This window comes from Embiotoca jacksoni, unplaced genomic scaffold, assembly GCF_022577435.1.
Source record: "Embiotoca jacksoni isolate LCO1_2020_lvr unplaced genomic scaffold, fEmbJac1.0.p SCAF_22, whole genome shotgun sequence".
In the NCBI taxonomy this organism is placed as follows: domain Eukaryota; kingdom Metazoa; phylum Chordata; class Actinopteri; family Embiotocidae; genus Embiotoca; species Embiotoca jacksoni.
The window spans coordinates 3,649,752-3,672,544 of NW_027185363.1; the positions used below are offsets into that span (position 1 = coordinate 3,649,752).

General features: G+C 41.1%; 1 protein-coding gene across 1 annotated transcript in view; it reads left to right on the top strand.

The window, feature by feature from the left end:
• The window catches only part of tnn (tenascin N), a 36,511-nt gene that overhangs the window by 3,465 nt on the left and 10,253 nt on the right, over window positions 1–22,793 (top strand). Inside the window, exons 2-10 of the mRNA XM_069157310.1 lie at window positions 3,314–3,511; window positions 3,681–3,875; window positions 4,154–4,528; window positions 10,796–10,929; window positions 11,041–11,170; window positions 12,835–13,017; window positions 13,656–13,745; window positions 19,359–19,622; window positions 22,252–22,515. Of these exons, the coding sequence (XP_069013411.1) occupies window positions 3,316–3,511; window positions 3,681–3,875; window positions 4,154–4,528; window positions 10,796–10,929; window positions 11,041–11,170; window positions 12,835–13,017; window positions 13,656–13,745; window positions 19,359–19,622; window positions 22,252–22,515 (1,831 nt within the window). The 5' untranslated portion in view covers window positions 3,314–3,315. The remainder of the gene's footprint in view (window positions 1–3,313; window positions 3,512–3,680; window positions 3,876–4,153; window positions 4,529–10,795; window positions 10,930–11,040; window positions 11,171–12,834; window positions 13,018–13,655; window positions 13,746–19,358; window positions 19,623–22,251; window positions 22,516–22,793) is intronic.

Here is a 22,793-nt window from a genome sequence, read left to right on the forward strand (position 1 = left end):
TAGTTTCATCTCTGGTAGACCTTCCTAAGCTTTCGCCCACAAATAATCTCTGAAGTCCAAGTTTTGACCACCACATAGGGTAAAAACAACAGTTTGCCAGTGATGTCATAGCTTGGATTGTTTGCACAGGCACCAGTCTCGGACCTCAAGCTTTCAACTGGCAGGAGTCAAATAGACAGCTAAAATAACCAAAAAGGTCAAGCATACTGAGTTTGGACTCGTTAGAAGCAGATCGTGGTAATTTTATGTCTATTCGTCTTCCTAAAAAAGGACTGGAGCCTTTTGAATCACAGAGTTACTTCATGTATAAATCATCAGATTTAAGATTCATATGCCAAAGTTTACTTAGCTGAAAAAAAACGGTGTCCATTTGAGTAAGAGAAGTGACTTTCCACTTTGGCTACTAAAAAAAAATGCATTTACATATCGCTCAGCATGTCAGGTATTCTCAGTTTCTTCCCTGCTCTGTTAATCTGATAATGATATCATCATGGTAGAAAGAAGATTGGCAGGTTTTAAGTCCACTTGTTGACATTTAAATTCTCTGACTAATGGTCAGGTCTGTGTCCAATGGAAGTTTAAGTATCTGTTTCTTTCTCTGCACAAATTCTTACTTTCCCAGCTGTTTCAGTCTTTGATGCTCAATGAGCAAATGTTTTGACTGTAGGGGTTTCCAAGTGATCAATTTCTACTCTTCAGAATTCAGCTGTGAGCAAACTAAATTTCAAGATAATTTAAAGTTTATAGTAAAATGCAGCTAAAACATGAAAATAAAATTTTTAGAGAGTTAGTTTTTCATCATGAAGGCATGCTGGAAAAGTATAAAATCACAACTGCCTGTTTGTTTTTTATGTTTCTGTCTTCTGTGCTTCAGTGTGTAGAGCTGTTGCAGGTTTGGCATTTCACTTTGCCTGTATGTTTCACAGAATAATCCTGTATGATTTCAAGCAAGTCCAACATATTTATTCAAGCATATGCTACCATATAGTTTCCAGTGGTCAGGCATCACCCAATTTATTGCTGAACTTTCACTCACTCTATTAGAGGTTTTCTGTTTCCAAAGACCACACAAGCTCAGCACAGTTAGATCAGAAGATCCTTCTTCCACTTTTAAAACTTTTAAACCAGAAATTTAAAATCAGACCAAAGTCCAAAAGAGGTCTACTGAAGGTTAAACCAGGCGTACTATTTTGAAAGCATGTAATTTAGCTCCTTGGGGAAGCCGCTGCAAGGTTTTAAGTTCACATGACATCACTGTCATTAAACACAATGACATCATCACCGAGGACAAGTTTCTGCACTCTCTGAAGCTTTGAAACGCCTGACTGAGCACAATTTATGGTTTAGAGAAAAAGGACCTCTGGCAAAGTGATGACTACTCACTTTCTGCTGCCATATTGGAGAGTGGGAGCATCATTTTACAGGAATACACACACACACACACACACACACACACACACACACACACACACACACACAGACACACACACACACACACACACACACACACACACACACACACACACACACACACACACACAAGGGGTGACATAATGGTTCAGCTTTTCTGAGATTAAATATACAGTAGCGTGCCCCACTGAATGTAATGTACCTTATGTATCACCCCGACAGCATTTCTGTCCTCAATTCTATAAAACACTGACACTGTGAAGAAAACAAACGTGACCCTCTTTCAACCCAGAGACTCAGGTCCAGTCAGCCACAACGAGAAAAACGTAGACAGTTTCAGTGGTCTGTTTCACAAAGTTCGTGCCAAAGATACAATCTGTGTAAAATGTATAGACCAGCACCAGAGAACAGATGGAAAATTTCATCATATGAAGCTTTCACTCATTCCATTCTGTGAGAAGTTAATTTCTTGTGCCTAACAGTCACCAGTGAGGTGTTCGATTTGTTCTTTTAGATTCTGTCGGTGAACAAGGCTGCATTACAAAAAGAGAAAAGCACACAATTGCCTATGGGACCTCAGAGACTCCCAGGGGCCCAAGTTCACTTCGTTTTTGCCCTTACAATTTGACTGATCACACATATATGAGAGATTTGAAGTCTGAAGTAGACTGAGCTATATAAGTGTTCCACAATCTGATTGAAAAAGCATTGAGGAGTCATCTTCAACTTTGTGAACTGAAATGTAACAGTCAACAGTCCCCTCCAGTATTTACAGTTTCCAACATGCAATGATATCTGCAATAAGAAAAAATGGTCTCGGATACTTTCATTACACGTGAACAGTGCATGTTCAGTGTTTCGTTTAGTGAATAAGCAACAAAGTGATTGTGAGCCTTGAGTGAAAGTCAGACGCTCAAACTGACAGAATCAGGCCAAGCAGGATAAGAATAATGCCAAAAAGTAAATCACTTAAAAAGTCATTATAAAACTAGCATTCATCTCAGATAATCAGCAAGGAGACTTATCAAATTGATCAAAATTATAAACAGTGTTTGGGATGTTTGTCAAAGCAATAGCACTTTCTGGATGCAGGAGATCATGAGGAATATATGCTGTCTCAGTTCAGAGAGTGGGATTACGCAATCGGAGCTCAAATTAAGTACGGACTTATTCCCTGAACAATTTTTTTTCACAAATTTTAATAAACTGATTCTAGTGATTTGGGACCCAGAAAAGAACAGCTTTGCACATCACAACTTGGAGTAAACAAATTCAGCAATGACACCAAAATGACTTCACAGCCCACCTCTGTTCCTGGGGGCTTGAGCTACATATTGGCAAACAGCAGGTAGATTTTGGGACTTCCTGGAGTTTTGTAATCACCAGTTGCCAGGCAACTAACTAACTCTCAAAGAAAGTGAATAATTTCCCCAAATTATGAAGTTTTCCTTTAATGATGTACCATACACTGTTATTTGAATGCACTGGGTAAAATAATAGTAAACACTTTTGTGTTTTTGTTTTATATGCTGGAACACTAATGGCTTTCATTGCACAAAATACCTTTCTCTCTTTTTACTATTTCATACTATGTTATGATAGGTTTTCAATTTGGAGAGAGCCAGTCCCTACCTCCTTGAGAGTTTTACTGAAAAATGAACCCTGCATTTTCCATGCACATATATGCTGTCAAAGGTTTTATTGATTGTTTTTTTTAGACATATAAAATTGATTGCATTCCATTGCTAGCCTTGAAACTATCATGTAATGGTTTCTCTTCATTTCAGCTGAAGATCAGTGGTCATAAATGTGTCTGTCCTGTGTGCACTGAATGTCTGTCTTGTTTTAAAGAAGAAAAATGAAGAAAAAAATAACAATTATCTGCTCTTACCTTGACCTTTAGCCATGACCACTGTGCTCTTGTGGAGGGCCCTGTGCCTGCTGGCCCTACTCTGCTCCGTGTCACACCTCAGCTCTGCCGACAACAACCCAGAACCCTTGGCCCAAGAGCAAGGAGTCACCTTCAGCCATGTCTATAAAATTGACATCCCCGGGAGCTCCAGTTGTAAACTCGAAAACCTGCCAGCCCAGGACAAAACAGGTCATTAAAAAATATATAAATGAGAGATCAAGAAAGAGAGAACAATTACAGATAGATTTAGGAATATTGAGTGCACTTTCTTCCTCTTTGGGCTGTTCCTTTTTCAATAGTAATACTTGTACCTATTTCTGTGTATGACCATTAAGTACATTTTTGGCATATTTTGCAGGTCTGCAGACAGACACGACAAAAAATGGAGAGAATGACATTGTCTTCAAACACAACATTAGGCTGCAGACACCAAAATGTGACTGTGGAGAGTCTGAAAACTTCAAGTCTCTGTTGTACAGAGTCAATGGACTGGAGGAGGAAGTCACCTACCTAAAGATACAGTGTTCTCAGGGATGTTGCGGAAGAGGTGGAGGTAGGTTGTGTCACGGCCTAATATAGCTGCATAAATGACATGGGAAGTAAAATCTTGATCCAGAATTCAATTCAGGGAAAGGTGGAGGTTCTGGGAGTCAGGAAGATGCACAGAATTATGTTTTACACTCTGACAATAGTATTTCCTGTGAGCAAGGTACTTCTACCACTAATCTGGTATGTGCAGGCATAATCAATAATCCTACAGTATGAGTGGGTACTGCAAGCAACTGCAAGCAACTGCAAACAGTATAAACTTTCATCCATATCATCATCAAGGTGTGGACACAAGCTGCAGTGACCATGGTACCTACCAACACAACACCTGCAGCTGCCTCTGTAACCCCGGATGGGAAGGCCCGGACTGCTCTGTGTCCTCCTGCCCTGACGAGTGCAATGACAACGGTCGCTGCGTGGACGGGAAATGTGTGTGCCATCAGGGCTACACAGGAGACGACTGCAGCCAGCTGATATGTCCAGACAACTGCAACGACAAGGGACAGTGTGTGGACGGAAAATGTGTGTGCTTCCCGCACTTCACGGGGGAGGACTGCAGCGTCCAGAAGTGTCCTAATGACTGCATTGGAAATGGCCAGTGTGTGGACGGCAAATGCATCTGCGACGAAGGCTTTTTTGGGGAGGACTGTTCATTAGGTAAGATATTAATATGCTTATCACACATTCTATCAATCGTTCAGTCTCAAATTGTTGTTTTGAGCATGTTTTCCAAGTTGTAATAGTTGTTTTGGATCCAGGTAGCCGGGCTGCCATTTTTTAAAGGTAAACAGGGATACAACTTGGTAAACAAATGCATTCAGTATTTTTTTATGCATGGAATATATCATGTATTTTTATCCACATGGTTAGAAGAGTCTTTGAGGATTGTAGAAATACAGCTTTTAGAAAAAACTATGAATAACTCGACCGAAGGCATGCTAACATATGAAGAGCTCAGTGAGCTAGTGGTTAACTAACTTAGCGGACAAACTAACGGCTAATATTACAACATGCTAGAAGTTGACAATAAAAGCTCTCCAAGGTATCTTCAATTTGTTTCTGTAGTTTGCTGTTTTGAGATTGGGAGGAACGGCCTGCCTGATCTGAACCCGAGTGGTGTTTGGTTATTGGACTTCTGTGCTAGTCACGGTTTGGCGCCTGGAAAGACTTGGCAAGCCCAAACGTGTAGTGAGGGTAAACCGGGAACGTCTGGCGGAGGAACCTGTCCGGGAGGTCTTCAACTCTCACCTCCGGAAGAACTTCTCACACATCCCGAGGGAGGTTGGGGACGTGGAATCCGAGTGGACCGTGTTTGAAGCCTCTATTGTAGACGCGGCTGCTATGAGTTGTGGTTCAGAAGGTCATCGGTGCTTGTCGTGGCGGCAACCCGAGAACCCGGTGGTGGACACCGGGGGTGAGGGAAGCTGTCAAGCTGAAAAAGGAGGCCTTTTGGGTGTGGTTGGCTCAGGGGTCTCGTGAAGCAGCTGAGAGAGCAGGCCGGAAGGGCTGCAGCTGCGGTGGTCGCGGATGCTAAAACTCGGGCATGGGAGAAGTTTGGGGAGGCCATGGAGAAGGACTTTCGGTTGGCCTCAAGGAAGTTCTAGCAAACCATCCGACAACTCAGGAAGGGAAAGCAGGGCCTGCCCAAGGCTGTTCACAGCGAGGGGGGAACTGCAGACTCGGACAGGGACACTGTCGGGCGGTGGAAAGAGTCCTAAACCCGACCAGCATACCCCCTGGAGAGGAGGCAGCATCTGAAGACTTGGTGGGGGTCGCACCCATATCCCTGGCAGAGGCCGCTGAGGTACTCCAAAAGCTCCCCGGTGGCAAGGCCCAGGAGTGGATGAGATCCTTCCTGAGATGCTGAAGACGCTGGACATAGCTGGGCTGTCTTCAATGTCGCATGGGGGACGGAAAGAGTACCCATCAACTGGCAAACCGGGGTGGTGTTTACCATCTTCAAAAAAGGGGGCCGGATAGTGTGCTCCAACTATCGGAGTATCACACTACTCAGCCTCCCAGACTAAGCTTACGCCAGCAGGCTGGAAAGGAGGCTCCGACCGTTTGTCGAACCTCAGATTCAAGAGGAGCAGTGCAGATCCCATCCCGGAACAGTGGACCAGCTCTTTACCCTCGCAAGACTACTGGAGGGGTCCTGGAAGTTTTCCTATCCAGTCTACATGTGCTTTGTGGACTTGGTGCTGCCGGAGTGCAGGGTGCCGGACCTGTTGCAACGGGCCATCCGGTCTCTGTACTACTGCAGTAGGAGGTGTGTTCGTATTCTCTGCAATAAGTCAGACATGTTTCTGGTGGGTGTTGGCCTCCGCCAGGGCTGTCCTCTGTCACCAATCCTGTTTGTGACCTTCATGGACAGGATATCTAGGCGCAGCGGGGGGGGGGGGGGGGACGTCAGGTTTGGGTCTCGGGATCGCCTCTCTACTGTTTGCAGATGATGTGATCCTGTTGGCCTCTTCAGACCTCCAGCATTCACTGGGGATGTTTCCAGCCGAGAATGAAGTGGCGGGGATGAGAGTTAGCACCTCCAAATCTGAAGCCATGGTGCTCTGCCGGAAACCGGTGGATTGCTCCCTCAAGCCAAGCAGTTTAAGTATTTCGGGGTCTTGTTCACGAGTGAGGGTCGGATGGAGCGGGAGATTGACAGGCGGATCGATGCGGCTGCAGCAGTAAAACAGGCGCTGCATTGGACCATGTTGGTGAAGAGGGAGCTGAGCCGGAAGACAAAGCTTTCAATTTACCGGTCGATCCTCACCTATGGTCACGAGTTCTGGGTCGTGACCAAAAGAACGAGGTCGCGGCTACAAGTGGCCGAAATTAGTTTCCTATGTAGGGTGGCTGGGCTCAGCCTTAGAGATCGGGTAAGGAGCTCGGAAATCAGGAGGATATTAGAGTTAGAGTTACTCCTTTGTGTCAAAAGGAGTCAGCTGAGGTGGTTCGGGCATCTAAACAGGATGCCTCCTGGGCGCCTACCTCTTGAGGTTTTCCAGGCACGCCCAACTGGCACGAGACCCTGGGGAAGACCCAGAAAAAGCTGGAGGGATTATATCTCCCAGTTGGCCTGGGAACGCCTTGGGATCCCCCAGGATGAGCTGGAAAATGTTGCGGGGGAGAAGGAAGTCTGGGTCAGGTTGCTTGGCCTGCTGCCACTGTGACCCAATCCCGGAAAGGCAGAAGATGATGGATGGATGGATGGATGGACAGTTTGCTGTATACACCTCCCCATATAGTTGTGTTATCAGGATTGTACATATTTTCATTTGATAAAAAAGTGTTTTATTTATTTATTGATTTATAAATTGGGTGAAAGTTCTTAACTTGTTAATCGTCAGTTAGCCGGGTAATAGTTAGTAAAAAGCTCTTTTAAAATGGTGAAGATCCAAACTGTCAGTTGGCGCAGTTTTTAGGTTTTATCCTTAAACAGGACTAAACATGGACTGTTACAGCTTTGATAGACAGAAAGTCTATGACTAACTTGGTGGAACATTTTTCAAGTAAGAAAAGCTCACTTGATGTCCATGTACACATAAATCCTTAATGTTTTGTGGCTGTGGTCAGTTTTCATCTTACCCAGCAACATTTCCTGTCACCATTTAATGAATTCTGTAGAGAAGAATAGTGTCTGAGTGGGCATATTCCTCTGTTAACTTTTTGTGACTAAATTATGTATTTAGGGTGCGTATTATAACTTTTTATGACCCAGCCTTGCATTTAGTTTGATCTGTGTTTCTCCTGAGACATTGGGATTCATATTTAACTTTGTAATACAGTCACCTCCATGGCTCTGACATTAGGCCCGGTATTTTAACAGCTAGCTCACACAGCACAGATGCTACAAGGAGCTCTGGGACCATTAAAAATATAACACTTGCCCCTAATGCCCCGTTCACCTTCATATAAATTTCCTTCCTGCGTCATTTAGTAAAAACCTTTAGATCCTGCCGGAATAATTGTGAAGAGCAATGAAATTGTGCTTTGGTCAGCGATCTGCCTCCATCTGTTTAATTTATGTTTCACCATCTCCAACTCATTATATCCAGTCATTCATACAGGTTCACAGGGTAGGCTGGCAGTAGTCACTGGCTTTGCTGCTGCATCTTGCCAGCTGCTCAGCACCAACAAAAACAGGCCACCTGCTCACCTAATATTTAATGTCTCTTACCGGGCTCTTTGAAAACCAAAAAGAGCAATGATGGATAAAAGATTCAATGAGAGCTCTCAGCAAATTTACCAAATCTTTCTCATATTTGTGACTTTAGTTAGCTTTAACCTTTATAAGATATAATGGTTATACAGTATAATGACCAGCAGAGTCCTTATACTGCTTCTCTCAAAGATCAGTCTGTCCAACTAAACCCTAACTGTTTGCAATAATCAGTCAGCTAAGTAAGAGTAGTGGAGTGAGTTTAGTGATGATGGCCATTGTGACCTATTTCTGTGGAATTCAAAGCATCTTTCCTCACAGTTATTTCAGATAGAGCAGCTGAAGGGGCCCATTCAGTGGGCTGACCTTGTGACCCTCCAGATAACTTATGACATCAGGTCACACAATACCATAGGAATATAAGAATGCCCATCACTCTTTTGGAGCTACATCTGGCTTTTACCCTGCAGAAGAATCATCACCTTCCCTGCTAAATCCACTGCTCACTAGACCACTATTGCTGTACTGCCTCAGGAGCAGAGTACAAATTGCATTTTTCAAAAGTCTAAGGTGAGGACAGCAGAAATGTGAGCAGCAGCAGCAACAGCAGCAGCAGCCAGGAATCGGCACTGAATTCATACTGTGAATCAATTCTCCAGCAAAATGGAATATTTGGCTGCAGGTGAACAACACAAAGTGCTCATCTCTTGAACTTTAAAATAATATTTTGTATATGGCAGCATCTGTCTATTCTTCTCTATGGCATTTCTTCCTCTGCATTTAGCCTACAGCGCAGAGCCTATACTTTAAAGCAGGAGATTTTTTGCGTCGAGTGGATCCACCAAAGTCCACTCCACAAACCATTCCAGGTCCTTAACCACATTTCTAGACACTGCAAAAAGAGCATAAATGATTCAAACTTCACAGTAGCAGGTCAGCTATGTCAAACCTTAGATTTAGTTTATCCTATCTGTATTTTGCTCTGCAAAAAGGCAAAGAATAGCTATAAAGGTCTAGAGCTTCGTGTGTAGGTGATGTTGAATGGAGTCCAACATCAACAGTGGCATTGTGTCAAAGGAAAAGTAAGAAGGAAGGGAAAAAAAATACATCGTGTTTATTTTACATGTTAGCAATAATAGTGGTAATAAGCAGCGGGAGAAGAGTCCAAAAGCAAAACAGTGGAGACATTCTTCTGTTTTATATGGCTACTTGCCATTTCAACACCTGGATGATGGATGTCAATCTGCTCTATGAGTGATTATGGCAATGGGACTATTGAAATATGGCTTTAGATACGCTACACATCCAGGGTAGTGTAATTTCACTCCTTGCCAGGGATGTTAACAGTCTTTGCTTTAATGTTATTTTTTGTCTTCACTATCAAAGGCAGATGCCTTGTGGCTTAGAAATCAGCAGTGCTTTAACAATGAAAATATTGTTTTAGCCTTTACTCCTTAACTCATGTCTATCCATCAGATTATATTAGAAAAGCAGGCACATCTAATGAGGTAATCTAAATATAATGCAGGTGAGATTATTGAAGCTGTTTAAAGCCCTGTTAACACAAGGCAGATGCTTTGGATTAAACTTTATTATTGTATCTTCTTTGGCTGTCTCAGAAATGTTTCCTTTCTTTCATAGACACTTTGGTAAGAGATTTAGTTCAACAGCATGTACACTTTGAACTTTGTCCTCAATTTAAAACCATATTTGGCCATTTTTTCAAATTTGCCAGTTATGTCTTTGTAAACATGGTTCAGGATTGAGTCACATGTCTAACTTTAGAATATTAATAAACAAATAGGCAGGATAATAGGACACAGGGAAACAAAAAAAGAACTCGGTTGAATCACCATTTCCTTTGTCCTGAACATCATAAACACTGTTATTTTGTTGTTTGTGTTCACTTGCTATTGACTTTTTCAGGAGTTCAGAAATGTTGTTTCAGTCATAATTCATATTCAGTCAGAAGGAAACAATAATCCCTATTACTTTCCACTATGCCAAATGTTAAATGTTAATTTATTCACCTCAGCTGTTTTGAAATATTATTTTAGGGTAAAGATTGTTGATCATCGTGTCAAAAGTGGCAACAGTGGAACATTAACTGCTCCTGGATGGAAAAGGGGCTGTTACAATTGAGGAAAAACATTGAACTTCCTGACTTGTGGAGCGGCATTTAAATCTGATGTGAATTCCTTCCCTTCCAAAGTTATGGCGGACTCCTTCACCACTCGGTTCACAATTTGTCACTTGAAATATGCTCCTGTGTACCATGTTTTACTCCTCAAAATTAACCACACTCTACCATTTTTTCCCGATATCAGGGCCACACAAAGTTCCTCTTGTTTGTGGAAAACCTCCCTCCCCAACACTGCTGACGTGCTGTCTTCTGACTTTTGGCTGCTGTTTTGTTTTTGTACTCCCCCATAGTTACAGTATATACCTTAGTGTCCTCCCCTCTTACTGTATTTTTTCCATAATCTCCATTGGAGCACATTGGCCTTGTACAACCACTGAAATACAATATTTCTTTCCAGTTATTTCTGTCTCAAACTCAGGGAGAAACCTCCGTGCTTTTGCTTGGTCAGGACTTCTTCTTTGGTTCTTGTAACAAGCTGATTTAGACAATATATTTTCACGGTCTTTAGGTAATTGCAATATGTGTGGACATGTACATGAGGTTGAAATACATAGTCTGAGAGAAAAAGATCAAGGAATGTAATTTAAAAATGGAACATTATTAATATTTCAACCTCTTTCAGTCCTCGGTCCTCAGGGTATGCGCTTGGTCCAAGTGACAGACGTGTCTCTCCTGGTTGAGTGGGAGTCCGTTCAAGGGGCTGATTATTACGTTTTGACATATCATCCCAAACATGATGAGGGGGCCTTGGAGCAGGTAGGATGTTTTTTTTTTTTGTCATATCAGTGTCAAATAAAGCGTGTGGCATAGAGCTATATTTTTTATAACATCTTACTAACTCATTAATTTCAACCCACGGTATCCTAGGTTCGCATTCCCAACACAGAGAACTCCTACCTCATCACAGGACTGACTCCTGGCACCACCTACATTGTCCAAGTGTATGCCGTCATCAGAGAAATCCAGAGCCAGGCAGACATAATTGAAGCCATGACAGGTGAGCACAGACGGCTTTCATCAGGACTGAGGAACGACAATGAGGCTTTCAAATGTGTTTCCATTGATTAAATTGATATTTTTCAGAATAATCACTGGTGAAGTAAAATTAGGCAGAATGCAGCATGTTGCCTTGAAATGAGTGGGTGGTTTAGAGTAAAGGCATATGTCACCTATTACAGGCTCATTCTGCTGTGAGGCCAGCTGTGGCCTGCAAGTCTGAGGGATGTACTTAGATTTTCTGTGGATTTAATAGTCACATTCAGGTTAAACGTAAGTATGTGTGTGATGAGGTATAAAAACACTTACATGTCAAACTCCTAAATGTTTAGTGGAAGGAAGTGTTGCGGATTCAATACTACATATTGAACATTGACTTTTCAGATTTGAACAGTATCACTTATTGATCGTATTTCTTCATATGGCCTGCTTAAGGAGTATATTTATGAATGAATGGGCAGCCTGTTATTTGATCTTACCTTTGGAGGACAAGCATCCCCCCCCCCCTGTATTTATATGTTTATCTGCCATCTAGTTCTTTCACACCATTGCTATGCAAAAAAGCAACAAGCTGAAGCCTGTGATTACTAAGTGTTTCATTAAGCACTGGTTGGTTGAGCATTAAATCTTAAGGTAATTACAAGGGAATGGCTCCACGGATGTGTTTAATGTAACAGATGTGGTAGGAGACAGATGTGCAGAGAAAGAGATTGACAGGATTGATGGTAGTGAGTGAGACTTTAAAAAAATGGGAGAGACTGAGTCTGACGCTAACGTGTGGTTAGGCATGTTTGCCATGGAAAACCTCACAGAGCATAGCATTCCCATATGGGCATGAGAAAACACGCCATCATCTGGTTTATGGCTGTGTAAGGAGTACACAGCAAGAGACATTTCACTGGTCACATAGTTTTCATTTTAACTTCAAACGATGATCTACTTCAAAAGAGGGTTTAAATTAATGTTTTTCTGTTTCCCTTAGCAAAACAAAATAGCCGGCATGAAAAAATGCTGAGTATTTTAATTTGGTAAGATTTGTTTTCTTTGATGGTTCTGTTTGGTCTTTTTTCACCATATGCCTCAAATGCAGAGGTCCCTCCTCGCTATGACAACGTTCACGACTGTCATATGTTCCCTGTCTGTAAATACAATTACATGTATTTCATGTTCTCATGAAAAGGTGTGCTAAAGCATGTTTCTAATCTTTGACAGTAGAGAAGGATAGCAGTTATGTGCAGTGATGGAAAGAGCACTGGAAAGTTATACTGTTACTTTAAAGCAATTTTATTCAAGTAGAAGTAAAATTACTTGTGTAAAAACAAACCCAGACACTCTGAGTAAACATTAGTTGGCAGGACGAAGAAAAGATAAAAACCTTATGAGTCCTCCATATGAGTGACTTTCATTTTCTTTCGGAACAAAGAACAAATATATTAATATCATTTGGTTTGGGGATTTTCTAGATGGCCAAAAGGGAAATTCCTGCTTGGCCCTACTCCTCAGGAACGTCATATTTCAGTGTGATAGAAAATCATTGTGTAGTTCGAGGACATGCGGGCACAGAGCAGGGCAGATACTTTTGATTACACAAGCTTTAATGCAGGCTTTTCGGTAAGGGGTTTGTGTCTGTACATCCAGTTCCATCAAAGCTTGTGTCCTTCCCAGATGTCTCAACTATTGATGATATAAAAGTTATTGGCCAGACTGAGGTCTCCATTCAGGTGGACTGGAAGAACCCACCAGCTGAGGTGGATTACTTCAGGCTCACACACACTGACCCGGCAGGACAGGAGGAGGAGCTGAACGTACAGCAGAGCCAAGAGGCGCGCATCAAACACACTTTTGTGGGTAAGTCTTGTAACAGAGGGAACACAAGTTTGCACAGAACACATGATGCACTGACATGTTTCTACAGTAGCTCAGAAGAACTAAACACTGAATCCAGAGATGGCCTTTTGTGTTTTCCTGAGTTTCTCAGCCACTGTAGATTCTCCTTAATGCTTGGAGAGGGAGGAGGAGGAGGAGGAGGAGGAAGGGGGGGGGGGGTGAGGGATGTTCAGTTGGTTGCAATCTGCAACCTCACCGCGATATCTAACACACTGCTCCTTTTGGTAGTGGTTTCATGCTAAATGCTTTAATCTTTCTTTTGAAGTGCTTTATAAATAAAACTTACAAACACACATGAAATATACACTATCATACATACAGTATGTGTACACAAATACAGGAATATGTTTGTATAAAATTAAAAACATATATACAGTAGAACTGAATAGAATACAATCATGTAACTCAAATGCATAAAAAGATGGCAATATCCTATCTGTTTATGTCACATCATTATATCACAAACAGAATTGTGGTGAAAATATCTAACATTACACAAAGGAAAGGCAAGAATTTGAGAGAGAGTCAATCCAAGTATGTGAACCACTTGTTGAGAGCATTATAGTACACACTGAAGCTCATTAATATCCTTTCCACAGGTCTGTATCCAGGAACAGAGTACCAGATTGCAGTGCAGGCCATCAAAGGAATCTCGAACGGACAACGTTCTTCTGTCATTGGGGCAACAGGTCAGTGTCAACACATCAGCATTCATGAGTCTTTAAACCCAATGTGGCCAAACCTTGTTATCAGTAAGCAGAAAATGGGACCAATTTCCCTGAAATTGACTACTGCCTGACATTAATTGCACTGAGACTGCCTTTGTGCTTCCACTGGTGGTGTCTGACTCGGCATGACACTTAAAATGACTGATCAGCCACGAGTGGAACTGAAACACATTAAAGAAAAAGCGAGGATAGCCATATTCCACTTAGTTTTGAATTGGGTGCAACATCAAAGCCGGTTCTTTGCTCTTGTCATATCGCCTATAAGTCACCAGTGGTCAGGACCTAATAGGAAAACACATAATCTGTCATGCACAATACTGACATACCGTACAATACAACCTGCTATTACCTTCCACACGCAGCCAATGATAATAGAATAATGAATACAGCCAGCAAGAGGCACGATTATGGATTAAAGATGGAGGGCTGGAATTTACAGCCCAATAATCCGGACAATTCCTAGTGGCTGTGGTGAGCATGGTCACCGAGGGGAAACATGATATGAATGGTGTAATGACTATAAGATGCTCCCTGATGGTGGAGGTGAGGTCTATGATTCCATCTGGTAATGTTGGATATTAGCATGTTGGTCTAATTGTGTTTTGGACTAGGTTTACTACATGAGGAGGAATTCATTTTTCAGCTTCACTAACAGCCGCTGTTGACATTTAGCTGCCATAACGTTATTATTTAAGTGAGTTTGAAATGGCCCACAGTGGCACAACAGGTCCTCAGTTACTCCTATTTTCTGTCTTTCATTCCCCTTTCCTTCTGTCCTCCCTCACTTTCACTCTCATCCACTTTCAGAGCAGTTAAAAAGCAGTCTCTAGGTTGATGGTTCTTCATTTTTAGACGCAGAGACTCCCAATTGAATGGTTTTTAGTCATCAGTGTTAGGTAGGTATTTTCAAGACTCACCTCTCTTCTTTTGAAGACCGCCAGGTACTCAAGTGCTCCAGACTTTGCTAATCCCTTTTTATATATATATATATATATATATATATATATATATATATATATATATATATACCAAGTGTACCACCACCTTGTGTCGTGGTTGCATGTGTGTTTATGTGTGTCTAGGTGTATGAATGGGCTAATCTACACCAGGCAGACAGTGGCTTGTCTCCACTTCAGTTGCTGCAATCCTTCATTTTAGGTGTAGCACGAAAAGGCTTAGAGGTGATTGAAGAGGATAGTCGTCCACTCTGTTTGCCAGAGAGGATGTGCTGGTTTCATGATGACTGGCATGGCGCAACATAGAGCACTGTCACCTATTATCTCACTAAACACGCTGTTTGCCTTCGGCCGTAGTGGTTATACACAGTGAGAGATAAAAGGAACATGGGGAGGAAATATGGAAAGTAAAGAAATGCAGAGCAGGCAGAAAGAAAGAAAAATAGGACAGTAAGTGCTGTGGTTAAAGACAAAAATTTGCTGAAATAATGGTATAACAGTGAAAATAAGGATATGGTGAGAAATCAAGATATTTCTGGGGAAATCAAGAGCAAGAATAAGGCAGGATAGAAACATATTGGGTCACAAAGAAGCAATTTCAGTAAAATTATGTCGCAGCATGTAATGCTTCACATTGTAGCTACCGCTCTCATATTGTGCCCTTACCCTCATGTGATGAGGGTGGCCCCGCTGCTATTGATAACACAATATTCCAAAATATGATTTTGTACTTTGTAGATTTTATTTTTTTTAACACATTTTTTTTTATTCTACAATTACATCTCCCATCAAAAAATTATAAACAGAAAAGTAGGTTCATTATTCAGGAAGTATGGGAATTCATGTATCTTGCAAAATGGCACAGACGGTTCCAAAATCGATATATTTAATATTACTGTATGGTTGGACCTCCATTTGTGCTTCCAGTGTGACTCTATTAATTATCCTCCCTCAGCCTGCACTATGTTGGAATTATTAGTAATATATTCGGTTCCAAAGTAAAATGATTCTAAGACAGCAAACATTTAGAAAAATGTCTGAATATAAGGAATCTCAACTTGGAGCACACTTCTCGCAGTCACCAACTTGCAAAAAGATTATAAGGCGTATAAACGCAACATACCACAGCTGCTACTGCTGATTCAGATAAAATAAAGACGCCACCAAAGCCTATATAACCAAAAGCAGATGGCTTGGCTTCAGTCGAGGGATTGACTTTTGAGTCTTAATGTTATCTGGATACACTATAGCACCTCATGTGGTCCAGAGGGAGTACCCTGTCAGCTCTGACTTGTCCATCAGAGGCTTTGGAGCCAGCTCTTTACATTAGATGTTGGAAAAATGTCAAGTGAAAATGGGAGTAGGAACATTTAAAAAAAAAAAAATACGAGCATACAAGAATAATCCATGAAAGGTCAAACCGAGACTGAAGGAGTGTGTGTATAACTACTCTTTTTCTGTTGTATTTCTGTAGTAAGGATAAGGTAGTGAAAGGATGCATTTTGTTTGTGTCCGTATTTTAAATCTTGGTAACATTTGAAGAAGGTAAAAGTAAATCTACACACATTCTCCTATTGTTTAAGTGTATAATTTTGGGACTGAACTGTCACCAGAATTCGTTTTGTGTATGTTTATCACTCTTACTTAGGCCAGTTCACAGTTTGTCAGTGTGAAGCTTATTACACAGTATGTTTATAATTCTACAGATTTGGATCGTTTTACGATGTAACAGTGGTGCTTGCTTTTGATTAGATTTTTTGATCCTTTAGTTAAGAAAAATAAAATGAAACTGTGTGTGTGTTCTTAAAAACAGTGATATTTCTATGTCTGCCATGGACTGTGAATGAGTGATGAGAGGGCTATTTAAAATGGCAAGAAAGGGATTTCATGTCATTCATGTTGCTACAGTATACAGATAAGTCAGTGCTGTCATAAAGAGTTATGACCTGCTTACAGTACATATTAGATTCTTGAGCAAACATACAAAAAAGTCTGTGGTTGCCAAGGGACTCCACAACAAAGCATATGTCACACCTGACATATTGTAGTCTCTACAAGAAACCACTTTATTGACTCGATCTATAGACATTCCCTTATACTGTGAGGCTGTGAAGCTGCATGGCTGTAAATTATGAAAGACGGCCTGTTACCGTATGCCTTGTGGTCAGTACCTCTGCTGAACATGCCACCCATAATGGATAAGCTGTTTTCCAAATGGCAGAAGCCACTGCTTGTGCTGTGTAGCCTGGAAGCCACTGATGCTGTACAGCTAGTCGGGTAGAACGTCTGGAGTAACTGGATCCATCATACGCTGTAACTTCAGAGCAAACACAGGCATGCAGTTCCAAGAGAGAAAATCAAATAACTTTTAATGTACGTGAGATAGTTATGACAGAAGCTATACTGTCTAGAAGAGCAGAATGAACATGAACTCCACTTCCTTTTTCGGGGGGGGGGGGGGGGGGGGGGGGACAAAAAAAACACTGCAAAGGGAGAAGGAAAACTGTGTTCTAAAGGAGAACAAGGCATACATAATTCAATACAAACTTTATTTCAAAGGTTGCCAACCAAATCACGCAACTTTTATGATTCTTTTGGGCTGTCTGTCTGTTGTAAATCAATTCAAAAATCATTTTCTTACTGGAATGAGAAAACATATGTTGCCAGCATGCAACACTTTCTGTTCTATACAAACAAAAAGTTTCAGTAAGATAAAAGGTAGAGCTCATTTTCCTCAGAGTGACTGTACAAACAATAATCTGTCCTTAAATGTTAAAAACATTAGGCTGGTTGTTGTCAGGAGGTTGAAATGATCTGGATGTTTTTTCAGGCCTGTGTTAAGTATGTTTGACAGTCTCTTCCCAAACACAATCTTTATTGTGGCCCATGTTGCCACTTTGTCTATCAAACCACACTCACACAGGTCTGGTGTGAAGCTGTGAAATTATTAGTTGAAATGGCAACATGTTCACAGTTTGTGTGAACATTCAGTCTGGCACAAAATAACTGTTATTGATTCTTTTTTGCATTGAGAGACAAGCTTTTTATCATTTCCAGCACTATTGAAAGAAACTTGTCCAAACATTTAGATGGATGCCAACCTGGTGTTTCACTGTGAGCATGCTGAGCTCACTTAGTGTTGCTTACTTAAGGTACTTGGACTACTGAACGACCTCTCATTTTTTTCATCCTTGGAGGAAACAGTCAACTCTAATAAAATGGGAGCTATTATAATTCTTTCTGTGGTTTCGCTCATGACAGACTGTCAGGCAGCGCAGCCACAAGGACGGGGAAGTGACAGAAAGAGTAGAGAGGAGATGCAACCAGAGGGGATGTACAGTTAGACAGTTGCATAGTTCCTTTCTTCTCCTGGATGCATCATCAATCAGTTTTCACGATGCAGACTGTACACTGACACAAGACTGACCTTGACTGAGCCGCTGCCGCAGAGGAATAATCCTAAATGATGATTGCTTTTACATTTCCCTCCGCTTCCTCTGTGTGTGTCTCTCTCTCTCTCTTTTATTTTCTGTCCTCCTGTCTTTGTTGCTCTCTCTCCTCACTTTCGTAGAGATCGCCGCGACAGACCCTAACACCCATTCACGCACATGCAGCACCAACTGCTCCGCCTGTATCTTCCATATGTGTGTTCTGTCCTGCTCCTGTGTCCGCTTCCCTCTGCAGCTCATGCTGTGGAGTTCAGTGAACAGGACAGGACCGTGGGATGGGTTGTGTGCCACGATGTTAAAGAGATTCACAGAGCTCCTCAGCTGAGCCAGAGTCTCCTGTGGTTCATTTGTCCTCTTCCATACATATTTCCATACAAAATACAAACTCTCAATAACAAGATTTTGTAAATTTATATAGGAAAAAAAAAAGTCAATTGTGTGCTTTAAAGGTGCAGTAAACAATAACACATCCTTTCTCCAGCCATCGCTACTTTAACTCGTACAATATTAGGCACAGCATACATGTATGTACACTACAGGGATGGAGTGCAGTGACTCATCTACCTCAGTTATCCACTTGGCTGTGAAGCAAGCGAGCATTACTGAGTTAATTTTCTGCTGGAATGCAGCACATATAACTAATATATATGCTAATATTAGCTAATGAGCTACCAGCAAGTCCTTTTATTAGTTTCATGACCACGATAGTGCCTCTTACATGCTTGGAAGGGGAGGATGAAGCGAGGGGAGTTCATTTGGTTGTAATCTCTAACCTGACCACGAGATGCCACTAAACCTTATACACTGCTCCTTAAAGAGGTGGAAGATCTCATGAATCATTTTCTAACTGACATACTGCCTATTATAAAAGGCACACATGGACAACATTTGTCATGAATGTTGTTTGGTTTTGTAAATTGACAGCCCTTTGTTCCTCCTCAGAGGCCTTTTTTTTTTTTTTTTAATTTTTGCACTAGCTGCTAGTCGGAAAGCAGTTTTATGGCTTTTTCCATTAGCCACAAAATTATCTTCCTGTCCTGTTGCTCATGCTTGTCTTATTTACATCCAGTATACTCCTTATCTCAGTGATATATCTCCTCGGTTCTGTTTTCTATCCTGAGAGTTCTGTTCTGATTCTTTCTTTCTTTGTTGTATCTCTACTTCCTCAGACATCGATGCTCCGACAAACCTTGTTACCACTGAAGTAACAGAGGACACTGCAACAGTGTCGTGGGATCGAGTGCAGGCTGAAATAGAGGGCTACATGCTGAGCTACACCTCTACTGAGGGGTTCAGCTCAGACATTCCTCTAGGACGGGATAGCACCTCATACAAGCTGCTTGGCTTGAGGCCCGGAGTTGTCCACACTGTCTACATCTGGGCCTTCAGGGGAGACAAAGTCAGCAGTAAGACTTCAACAGAAGCTGAAACAGGTAAACTTTAAATGGGATTTTGTCTCATTACAGGAGTGATTGATTTGATTATTTGTCCATTATCTAAGAGCTTCACAGAACAGCCTTATATTTGAGCAAACGGTGGACACTAAGCTTAAAAGTTCAGCTGAGGTCAACCACAAAGGTAAGACACAAAAGATAAATTACTAACCCATCATTTTGAAAATGGTCTTGAACCTCCAATGTACAAACAGAAAAACATATTTCATCCTCAGTACACTTCTTTACTGACTGCACAATAACCTGTGATTCTCAGAAAAGTGTTCAAAAGCAGGTCATTTATTTTCTGTCTGTGCCTATTACAGCCTGTGAACAGAGGGAAATATGTTATAAGGGTCTCTATTTTTTCCAACTCCTTTGTGCAAGATGCTTCTATATCTAATAACCCTTATGTACCATGCATCAATCACTTCCTTTTTATCTTTTGTGTGTTGGTTTTCTGCACAATTTTCCTTTATTTTTGAGATGGCAGCAAGTAAAAAGCATCAGTGCAGACATTTTACTCTTAGCACACTAACCCCTTTTATTCTAACTGCCAAGAGGGAAAAGTTGAACCCTCCCTGAAAAAGGCTATTTAACATAATTAGTCTGGACACCTCATTTAAAGGCAGTTCAGTTTAGCCTGCGGCTGAATGTCCATAAGAAGAAAATTTTACATGGTCAACAAAGCCAGCTATTTAGTTTCTCTGATCTCTTGTGTTCTCATGTCTCCTAATCTGACTAGTGTACAGGTTAGCAGCTGTTGCTGTCTGTTTGCATTCATGTTTCAGAAGAAAGTCGGAGGAGGAACAGTTTTGAGTCCTGACTGGCATTTATCCAGAGAGCTTTGGGAATTCTGTTGAGCTGCAGGATCAAAAACTTGAAGGGCATTTACATATTCAGCTGGAAGTGAAGAGATAATTATCCCCACATTCATTCATGCTACTGTAGAATACCACCAATATAAATGTTTGACATAGTCAGGTATTCAATGTACTGTACATGTGGCAGATGTAAATTCACACAGCACAATCCACATTTACTGTCATAATGAATTTGTTGAAATTATGTTTTCCATTGTCGCACTTCTGCACACCTGTTGTGTCTATGTGCGTGTGTGTGTCTGTGTGTTTGCTAAGTAGTTTAAGCCATTGCCACTGCTTTAAATTGCTGTCTTTGTTGAAAATACCACATGTCCCTTTCTATTTTTTAAAAATGTTTTATTTACAATTGTACATTTTTTCGAACCCGGATTCAGATTTTTTGCTTGGTTGGTTTGCAGACATGTTTACTCCAATAACCTCCCTCATACATCAAACAGCAGGAACCAAATATCAGAAGTTAAACTATAACAGGGAGCAGTATGGGAGGAGAAACATTGACAAATGTTTTTAATGAGAGATGGATGCTACTGAGGTGTGTGAATTATTTAAATATGTCTTGAAAGATTTCACAGTCACTTGCAATACGACACCACCAAAAATAAGTCTGTACAATCTTACAATACTAAAAAATATACTTATCCCCAGTTTCCTTTCTAGAATGATTTCTCCAGAAGTAAAGAGTTGTACACTGCCCTACAAAAACAGGCTGCAGTGACGATAGAGGCAGAGAAAACCATTCCCTGTACCTAAAATATGCAGATCCCTTATTTGCATAATGTTCTGCACTGTCTATCAATAAAATGTGTCTTCTCTGCCCTCTTATTCTTGTTAACTACGCAGGCTATTCAAGAAGACAAAATTGTGCTTGATTCGTTTTATTTTTTTAATCCATAGCTTTGTTTGCCGACGTTTCTATCTGTCCGAGTATGATATGTAGTTACTGCCTTTTCTCCTTTTAGGGTCGTGCAGATGTCCTCAGATGGAAACCTACCCCAATTGCTGCTAATCTGAAAAGACAGGGAATCTTTTCTAATCTAATAATGACATGAGTTAATGAAACAGATGCAGTATAAGTTGTTCAGGTTTTTTTTTTATGCCTCTAGTGCTAGTGACAGCAGTGGCTGGAGGTGGTATGATTTCGGGTTGTCCGTCTGTCCGTTCCGTATTCATTAATGCGATACCTCAGGAACACATTGAAGGATTTATTTTTTCAAATTTGGCACAAATAGTCACTTGGTGCGAGGATGAACTGATTAGATTTTGGTGGTCAAAGGTCAAGGTCATAATTTACAAAGCATCCAGGTTTTAGAGTTTGTTGCTTCTTTGTAACAAAAAAAGTGTGCTACTGCAGTTTGCATGTTGTTTGATTAACATAGCTCATAGTATATTTAATATACTACTTCCCACGTTTCAGTGTGATATGACGTCAAACTTGAATTCAACAAGAAAAAATTGTATATGTTCTTTTTGGCAAATATAGATTTTTTTTTTTTAAGAATTGAAAAAAAATATACCTACATTTAATTTTCACTATGAATCACAAACAACAAATCTGCTTGATGAGAAAAGGACAAGGTTAAAAGATCATTAAACCGCAGCACACGGTTTGATCCAAGTTTGAAGTCTTTCTAACCTCTTACACACTGGTTGTAGGTGCAGCTGTAGGTGTGTAGTTTCTGTTATGAATGCACCAGATGTAGTGATGTCTTTTAAGTAGTGTCTACTAACTATAACTCCCCATGCAGAGCTGGATGCTCCTACTGAAGTCTTGGCCCAAGATGAGACAGAGTCCAGCTTCAGGGTGCACTGGGATCACCCTCAGGCAGAAATTGACGGCTACATCCTAACCTATAGCTCCTCTGAGGGCTCAAGTGAGGAAATCATAGTTGGGTCTGACAGTACTTCGTATGTGCTAACTGGCCTGAAGCCTGGGGTCCTCTACACTGTCTACATCTGGGCCGTCAAAGGGAGCAAAGCCAGCAAGAAAACCTCAACACAAGCTGAGACAGGTTTCAGATCTACTACCATCTGTTCAAAACCAAATCACTTAATTATCTGAATAACTTATGTAAAATTTGAAGGAATCCCCTTATCCTGTGTTTGACATGATAATATCCTTATATCACTGTTTAATATAACGACATAGAGATGGGTGACAGATTAGAGGGGAAAAAAAGAGCAAAGTGTCTTCGTGAGGTGTGGCTGTAGCCCCTCCACTCTACTGTAGGAACGGACACAATACTTCCAAAACACATTCGATCATTTGGTCATGGAGAGTGCTCTCTAA